The following is a 9,533-nucleotide window of genomic DNA, read 5'->3' as shown; positions in this document are numbered from 1 at the left end:
ACCAAGTATAAAAATTACAGCTAAGTGTGCTCGACTGAAAGATACCCGATAGCCATATTGAGTAAAGGTAAAGTATAGCGGTATTATTCTTAAAATATACCAAATTAATATACCGAAGTATGACGTATGGTATATTTGGTATGTCTATTTACATTCAAAATATACCATAGACGACTAAAATATACCATATATGTTGGCGTGTTTTCCCATCCAAGAGTATTTATTCAATAACTTCTACTATTTTTATCTGATCACAACCAAATTCGCAGCAATCATAAATATAATGTTTGGTATTATCGTATGCACGGAAGTGGGCGTGGCAACAATTTGATACTAACTTGATTTGCGTGCAATAGTAAAAAGTGCTGTCGAAAAAAAAAATTATCTCTATCTCTTAATGTTTCTGAGATATAGGTGATAATACGGACGGACAGACAGACGGACATGGCTATATCGCCTCGTCTGATGAAGAATATATACTTTATGAGCTCGGAGATGCCTTCTTCTTGTGCACAAAGTTAGAACACCCTTTTACCCCACCGAGTAGCGGGTATAATGAATGAACAACTCGGAGAGTATATGAGAAAAATGATATTTGAGCGGAGAACGCGCTGCTAAAAAATGACAATTTTTAATTATCAAATGCGTTTAATGATAAAAATTGTTTATTGCGGGTATGAGAGGGTTTGTATTTTCTTCGTTTTTTTTTTCGTATTCTGTGTTAGCGGAAGTCGGATTGGGAGTTGAGAGTACATATTGTGGAGATGGGCGACAGGATAAAGGAGAGTGGGGAGTGTCGAGAGTGTGGAGAGAGTGGAGTGGGAGGGGAAAGAAGGGAATGTGGTTTCTACTTGGCCGGCGCTTTGCGTCTTGGCTTTTAATTTATGATTTATTTGTGTGGGTGGCTCGCCTATAATAATTAATATTGCACACAAGCAAAAGACACTGCTGCTGAGCAACACAATCCCTCAGGAGTGTGGAAGACGAAAGGCGAAGAGGCGAAGAGGAGGCAACAACAACAACAACAGCTTCAACGTGCGAGCAAACGCAATTTTTTCATAAATCTTTTGCCGCGACGTCGTGGCAGTAAGTGCAATGTCATTGAGGCAGAAGTGGCAGCAAGTAGCGCGGGGAATAAGCAACATAAATACATACACACACATACACACACACACACACACACACATATGTTAGCAGGCCAAAAGCAAGTGTCGAGTTGACGTCTTTGCAGCTTTCTCGTTGTCGTTGTCGTCGTCGTCGTCTTGAGCCGAGAGCAAGGGCAAAGCAAAAAAATTAAAAGTATTTCTCGAATTATTGTTAATGATGATTAAAAATATGTGTACCTACATATAGTACATAATACACACAGCACACCTCAGCACACCTCAGCACATACACACACACACACTCTGTGGTTTCCCCTCAGCTTATTCGGTTTTCTTTTTGGCTTCACGTGTTTCACAAACACATTTTCTTTTGCGTCCCCAAATGTCCTCGACTTCCTTCAGCTTTGACTCGAACCGAGCTGGGAGCAGACTCAATAACAATCACTGAAGTAATGTGCGAATGGATCAGGCAACTTCAGAGCACTTCGAGTCTTAAATCTTCTAACGAACCAGCGACATTGCTCAGCATTCAAAACTAAGAACAGCTGTTGTCAACAACCACATTCTATTAAATCTATCTTTAAGGAACAAAACAAAAGTTCTTCATTAATTTACTGACATTTTAGTCAGGTTTTTGATTCTTACAATGATTATTATATAGTGAGGTTAAGGTTGATGATTATGATTAAAGCCTTGTTCCCAGATGAGCAAAATTTTTGACATACTGACATGCAATATATTTCGCAAATAGCATTAATTAATGAATTAAATTTCACAAGTCCTTTAGTTGAAGCAGAAGTGCTTCACAAAGATTGCAAAACTTAGATATGATATGAGAGATTACATACTTAGCTTACTTTCTACACATTAATAATGGAAATCGAACAAAGCGAAATTTTAAAGCTAGGATCTTGATTTTTGATACAAATAATATGTTCCTCAAAATTTAGTTGCGATCATATACAAATTGTGGAAGTTACTTAAGAAATACCCTTTTATGGAAAACAACCTCGACTTACTGGAGGTCTTCGTTGACAATCTGGTATATTTAGAATATAGTACTATGTCAATATACCAAATATCGCACTCAGTGTATTTTAATACATTTTCGAATTACTATATTTTAACAATAATACCTTTCTGCTTTGCTTTTACCTAACATAGATAGCGGGTATCTCACTGTCAATCACACTCGACTGTAGATATCTTACATTTCTATTCTTATTTCAAAATATTTTATTTGATATCTTCAAAATATTAGTTGTTATAGGTAAAGGGAATACAATATTTAAACATCCATTTGCAACTTGTGCATCTAGTAAGTGTTTCTAAATTATGTGTAATATGGATATTTATTACCATAATATATATTTCCATATATTATACATATCACTTAAACAATCGAACATATAAAAATAAATAAGCATGCTTAATAATAACTAGATTAAATCAATACATTTCGATTGAAATAATAATCTAAATGGTATTTGTGACAAGTTGCAAACTGAATTTTATTTCATTTTGAAATTTATGCCTGAATTTGAATTAGAGACTTAGTATTCGAAATCACAATTTGACAACTGAAAATATAGTAAATGTAATCTGTTATAAGCTACAATAAAAATGGTAAGAAATATTTGATAAACTTGCAAAGTATTATAACGTTTCATTCGCTAGACGAAGCCACTTCAAGTCAATAAAAATCGCTGCATTATTGGCAACTATGGACTAATGAGAAAGATTTCTGTGTTGAGAATTGCTGAGCAAATCCATAGTCAAAGGAAAAATTCAGTGGTAAACAATCCTATTAAAGATTTATACGAGTTCCATGATTTCCATATCGACTGCGAAACGATTCCTCAAAATGATTTTAATATTGATTATGAATGTGAAATAACCCCAAGGATGAACATGGAATTTCCGCTGTGGACTAATTTATCCACCGAAATAAAGAAGACTCCATTCAAAAAAAGATCATTGCGTAAACTCCTGGACAATGAATGTGTCAATCAAATTTCCATACAGCAGTTGAAAGATCGATTAAGCTCTCCTCACGGAATCAAGCCAGAGAAACGAGGCAGAATAATTAAGGCAAAGGAACTATGCGATCCATCCTATAAAAGTCGAGAGAAGTTAAACGCCAAATTAATTCTCCATAACAACAATCGCCCCAAAAAGAAAGAAAATGAATGTAATCCATCATTCATCTCCAATCTTCAGATTGTGCCCATTGAAGATCTGTTGCCACAATTGGCTCTTTATCTGCCACATCCACGATTTGTGAAACGCATTGAATTCGATTCGCGTCTTTTTGACATCAACTTCATGGCAAACTCAACTCAGAAACTTCGACGATTCCAACAGATATTGCATTCATTTTATTTCGTTGTTTTCATTGGTTTCACATACATCATTCTTGCCACAACCACCGAGATAATTCAGTACGTTGACAATCGGTTGCGATCCGTCACATCGTTTTTCTTTTCCCTACCATAAGCCAATGTTCTCATATATTTTGATAGATGAAACTTTATTTCTTACACAAGTCTTTACAATTAGTAATACCATTAAAAATAAATGAAGAAAAAATGAAATGAAAGAAAGAACAAAACAAATAAAGAAGTCAACAAATAAGGAAATAAAAAATATAGAAATTATTTAAGAAAATAATGAAAGTAAAAAGAAACAAATTGAATACAAAAGAATATTTTTAGGAGAATACATTTAAAGAATTTTGAAACTAACATCCAAATGATTTAACGCTTCTAACAAATTTAAGAAACAAAAGAAAAGTTGTTCAAATATTATTTTATTTCTATTGAATACATTTTATTTAGTTCATTTAGTTTATTTAAACTCCTCTTATTATTGTTATTGATACTAACAAATGAATATTTTAATGATCAAAAGGTATTTAAGACTTATTCTAAAGTATTATGTTATGCATAACAATTATTATTGGATTTACTTTTATTGGCCATATTTCAATGATTAATTCAGCAAATTTTAGCTTTTATATTTTATTTTTTTTTTATATGCTTATAATATTAAAAAGTTATTTATTTCTGTCGAAACTAAAACTAAATTTATTTCTTTCATTGAATTTTAGATTTTGTTGTAGTGTAATTAATTTAATTCGATCTTATTACAAAAATATTCAATTCAATTTTAATTGAATATATTTTTCTTCAATTGGAGCTATGACTTTGAAATTATTTCCCTATTTTAAGATAATTGAACGAATTCCTACGAAAAACAAAAATTTAACGAATTTGTATATTGTATCGTTAAACAGAAAATGTTCCTAAAATATCGATCTAAAATATTGTGCTAATCCAGAGTCATAAAAATAACCATTGCTTATTTTTATACCCATAGGGTAGAAGACTATTATAACTTTGTGCCGGAAGGAAATGTATGTAACAGGTAGAAGGAGGCATCTCCGACCCTATAAAGTATATATATTCTTGATCAGCGTCAACAGCCGAGACGATATAGCCATGTCCGTCTGTCCGCCTGTCCGTCCGTCCGTCTGTTCGTATGAACACCTAGATCTCAGAGACTATAAGAGATAGAGCTATAATTTTTTTTCGACAGCATTTGTTATGTTTGCACGCAGATCAAGTTTGTTTCAAATTTTTGCCACGCCCACTTCCGCCCCTGCAAATCAAAAAAATCGAATAACAAGCGTAATTTTAAAGCTAGTAGTTATGATCCCTGAAAATTTGGTTGCGATCAGACAAAAATTGTGGAAGCTATTAAAGAAATACTTTTGTATGGGCAAAAACGCCTACTTACTAGGGGTCTGAGTTGCTTTGGCTGACAATCTGGTATATTGTGCCGTCTATGGTATATTTTGAATGCGGTACTATATCGATATACCACATATATCATTTGGTATATTTTTAGTATTTTTGCAGTATGTTTGGTATATTTTGAGAATAATACCGCAAAATATATTGCTTTTAATCAAATTGGGTAGCGGGTATCTCACAGTCGAGTACACTCGACTGTAGCTTTCTTACTTGTTTTCATATTTTTTTTTTGGTTGTATTATTTCAATAGTTTGTTTCATTGAAGTATTTAACGAGTGTCGGATTGAATTTGAATCCGTTTCAACATCAATGTGCAGGAGTGTGTGATTATGATTTGATTATGATTCACATATCTGTTATGTATATTCGTGAGTGGGTATCGTGGTTACTCAACAGAGAGCGAGAGAGTGTGCAGAGGTGTATGTGTCTGTGTGTGTGTGTGTGTGTGTGTTTGTCTATTTCTGTTTCTGTTTCTGTTTCTGTGTGCATCCCAGTGGCATGCAACTGCTGTCGGCTGCTGTTGCCACACTGTGGGGGTCGCGTGTGGCAGCACTCGATAACATAATTATCTGTCATAATCAGTAGGCGTTGAAATGTGCAATTTGAAGTGCAATTTAATGTGCACCAACAGCCAAAAACAACAACAACAACAACAGCCATGAGAGCAGATAGCACAGAAGTGCGTAGAGGGAGGAAAAGGGCAGGGGGAAGGGGGTGTGTTAGGGTTGCCAGGTTGCGGCGCTGCTTGGGGCGTTGCTTGCCATCACCATCACCAACATCATCATCATCATCATCATCATCATCATCATCGTCGTCGTCTATTCGCATTCAGTTTGAGCTGCGCGCAAAATTTGCATCAGATTATTGCAATAAACATAATTATGCGCACTGCATATGATTTTTCAATTAAACACATGCAACATGCAACTCCCCAAATGCTTGCAACGCATCGCTGCTGTTGCTGCCACGCGGGTGGTTGACGCTGACGAGGCAAATAAAAAGCCATCCATACACTTATACGGCCTATATATATGTGTATGTGTATGTGTGTGTGTGTGTGTGTGTGTGTGTGTGTGTGCGTGTGTGTGGCATGGGTGGCACGGTCGAGGGGCATATTCTGTTGGCATGACCAACCAATTGCTGCTCGTTGCGGGTGTTTGTAATGCATATTTGTTAATTAAGTGTCGTGTGTGACTGTCTCTCTGTACTGTGTGTGTGTGTGTGTGGCTGGTGTGCGCAATTGTAACGGTGCTTAAGTGGAATCAATGGATTGTAATGCACAGATAATCATTTTTAGCAAAAACACAACGCAAAGCCTCTTTCTCCTATCTCCCTCTCTCCCCATCTCTCTCTCTCCCCATCTCTCTCTCTCTACAATCCGTAGCATATGCTGGGCGTTGCCACTCTGCTTGTCAATGACAAATGGCACAGCGTGAAACGGGACAAACAACAGCAGCAATTGCAGCCCGGCAATTGCAAATTGCAATTGCAAATTTCAATTAGACGAGGTGTTGATGCAGAAACTGCAAATTTGTTGTGTATTTGGCATTTCAAGCATATAGAACAAGTATAGCATGTCACCCACCTACCCACCTACCCAACCTCCTCCTCTTTCTCCTCCTCTCACTAGATACTCGATGCGGTATCAACATGAGGGGAAGGTTTTCTACTAGATGCATATTACCACAGCGTATTGCATAGCCTACAACAGAGTCAATAAATACAGGGCAGAGTCCATGGTAAAGCATCTAGGATTTAGATATATTTACATATATAGATATATGTGTAGTATATACCTATTAATACTACTTTACTTGTACTAGAACGTCTTCTTTTTTTAATTGTTGTTATTTGATTGTCAAAGAAAAACATACACAAAAGTGATTTAGTTTTAAATATATATGTATGAACTTATATTTTCGTATCAAACCACACCGTATGGTCAAGTGTGACCATACAACAAAATATAGAATAACTAAAACTTAATACGGTCACGTTTACAATGTTATTTATGATATATACGATATGGACACATTTACAACAGTTACTATACCCACTTATGTATATTGGATATTTTGTCTGTAGGACTATATCAATATACCAAATATATCATTTAGTATATTTGCAGTATTGTTGGTAATATATAAAATATATATATTTTAAAGTATTGTAAATACCTCAATATTTTGCTAAAAAAAGAGTAGCGGAGTGGAGTCGAGCACACTCGACTGTAGCTTTCTTACTTCTTATTAATGAATAATGAAGCAAATATACATACATATAAGTACATACATACATATGTATATATATCTTCGATGATTGATTTAAATACAGCACTATGACGATAATTACAAAATATATCTGTAACTGTAAACTAACGTAACAAATACTTGGCATAAAGAAAAAGTTAAAACTTATTTAAAGAATCATTTTATATACAATCGCGACTTTAGTGCTTTGGTTAACAGTCTATTATATTTTTAATCTATCATATATTTGGTGAGATTCCAAATATAGACTTCGATATATTTTGTTTTTTCGATATTAAAGTGGTATATTATTTAAAATGTGTAGATCGTATCTCACAGTCTCCACTGAATCTTTCTTACCTGTTCTTTTTATGCGAATCTAACATTTCAAAGTCAAACATATGACATCAAAAATGATTCAATAGTCTGAATTTCTCGCTTATTGAATGTGCAATGCAATAGTATTATTATTTATTCAGTATTAATCAAGATTCATCAACTATGATTGCGGATTAAAAGAAATGGGTTCTATATCTTTTATCTTGATATTTACCATAATATGTTGAATATAGTATTTACTTTATAATGTTTGTAATATTTTAATATTGCAGGCAATTTATTTGCTGTCAATTCAAGAGTTAGCTTAAAATTAAATTACATTTTAATTTTACCCAGATTGTCAAATTTATATTGTAATTTGAATTTTTATGATACATAATTTAAAATTTGTATAATTTTGAAATCACTAAAAACAATTAAAAATGAAATGAAAAGCAATTTGAAACATTTCTTGGTCCTTGAAAGCGAAAGCATTTCTTGTATATTTGAGCGATGAAGAAACTGAGAACAAACTAAGTCTACCTTAAGAGACATAAGTACACATATTCAGATATCAGATATATAAAACGCTTGCAGTGTCAAATGGATCCACCCAGAAACAATAGAAATAGAAATAGGAATAGAAAAGCTGAACTAAAACAACAAAATAACTAATAATAGTAGATAATAAACAAAAAGCAGAAAATAAACGAGTTTCCATTAGGTGAGCGTAACGGAGGCAAGAAGTCCTGTGACGGGCATATCCTTATCGAGGGTGTTCAGCTCGATGAGATAATCGCCCTTGGGAGCATCGTCGGGCAGAAATGTTGTCTCCAGCTCGTACTTATCGATGGTGTAGGTGCCCTTTGGGAAGGGACAACCGCCCTGTTCGGGCAAATCGGATGACTTCTGCAGATAGGGATACGTGTCCTCGTCCTCGTTGACGAACTGGCAGAACGGTTTCTCCACATTCATGACCATCGCACCCTTCTCTTGTGTGGAATCGTCATACATGAAGACTTGCATCGATAGCTAAAATAAATATGTATGTCAATGTATGGTAAATCATGATCGATATCCTGATCTACCATATATAATGATCAGCTTACCTTTTGCTCGTCGCCCATATTCCGTTTGAACTCAAAGGTGCCGGTCAAGGTGAACTTATTTTTGGAGACCTTCTTCATGCGCAAATCGCCCCAATCGACCCATTTCTCATCGTCGTTGATTTTGGGATTCTTTTCGAATGAGTTCAGTTCGACATTGTAGGCTTTCTCCTCGGCAGCCACAGCCACAGTGCATACCAAAAGTATCAACCCAAGACAACCCAAAAGACTACATATACGAGTACGAGTCATACTTGCCGCAACTCCACACTGACAATCTCTCTCGACCCGCTCTCCACTATTTATACTATATACTCGAACATATCATATATGGATGTAGTTCCTCAATTCAGTTTATCTCGCATGCAATATCGTTGTTCTGCATTCCAATTTTACTAACATTGTGTGCACTTGTTGGGCACATTGTAACACATCGATTTGCGAATGTTGTGTAAACAATTTATTACAGATAACTTTTGGATAATGTTATAGAGAATTAACTCACTTTAAATCGGAGGTCATAGCTAATACTACGAATGATGAAAAAGTCTTCAGTTTAAATAAATCTAATGTCATTTCAAATGTATTTTATTTGATTTCACTTTCTTCAAAATTTAAATAATATTTCATAGCTTTGACTTTAAAATGTGTATAATAGAAAGTGTTGTTGAGGTTCTATTTATTATTATTTATTATGTATATAATATTATATTATTATTTATTATTAATCGAATATCATAGCTATGCGATATGAAGCATTAGGGATATTAGATTTATTTATCTCTATATTTCATTCTTAAAAGAAAATCTACAGTTGAGTGTGCTCGACTAAAATATACCAAGCACCACAATTGGTATATCGATATAGTACTATATTCGAGAATACTAAAATATACCACATTATCAGCATTATCAATGCAGCTAAGACCCGATTGCAGT

The 9,533-nt window shown here is 34.5% G+C and overlaps 2 protein-coding genes across 2 annotated transcripts; one reads left to right on the top strand and one right to left on the bottom strand.

The window, feature by feature from the left end:
* The first annotated feature begins 2,544 nt into the window (after positions 1 to 2,544).
* On the top strand, positions 2,545 to 3,761 carry LOC132796039 (uncharacterized). Its single transcript, XM_060807053.1, has 2 exons — positions 2,545 to 2,732; positions 2,784 to 3,761. Exons 1-2 carry the CDS (start codon positions 2,730 to 2,732, stop codon positions 3,600 to 3,602), a joined length of 822 nt encoding a protein of 273 aa, XP_060663036.1. The 5' UTR covers positions 2,545 to 2,729; the 3' UTR covers positions 3,603 to 3,761.
* A 4,201-nt stretch (positions 3,762 to 7,962) lies between these two features.
* LOC132796205 (uncharacterized) lies at positions 7,963 to 8,856 on the bottom strand. Its single transcript, XM_060807288.1, has 2 exons — positions 8,598 to 8,856; positions 7,963 to 8,520 (listed from the first exon to the last, which is right to left on the bottom strand). The coding sequence occupies exons 1-2, from the start codon at positions 8,844 to 8,846 to the stop codon at positions 8,209 to 8,211; spliced, it is 561 nt and encodes a 186-aa protein (XP_060663271.1). The 5' UTR covers positions 8,847 to 8,856; the 3' UTR covers positions 7,963 to 8,208.
* Between the last annotated feature and the right edge of the window lie 677 nt (positions 8,857 to 9,533).

The sequence above is a fragment of the Drosophila nasuta genome, chromosome X (assembly GCF_023558535.2).
Source record: "Drosophila nasuta strain 15112-1781.00 chromosome X, ASM2355853v1, whole genome shotgun sequence".
NCBI classification, from domain to species: domain Eukaryota; kingdom Metazoa; phylum Arthropoda; class Insecta; order Diptera; family Drosophilidae; genus Drosophila; species Drosophila nasuta.
This window is presented reverse-complemented; position numbering and strand designations above follow the sequence as displayed.

What these genes read in the sequence shown, in the direction of transcription:
- LOC132796205 (XM_060807288.1), bottom strand. Translation starts at nt 8,846, where the DNA reads ATGACTCGTACTCGTATATGTAGTCTTTTGGGTTGTCTTGGGTTGATA. An exon ending in ATATGGGCGACGAGCAAAAG is followed by an intron (nt 8,521 to 8,597) that starts GTAAGCTGATCA and finishes TATTTATTTTAG; the next exon opens with CTATCGATGCAAGTCTTCAT.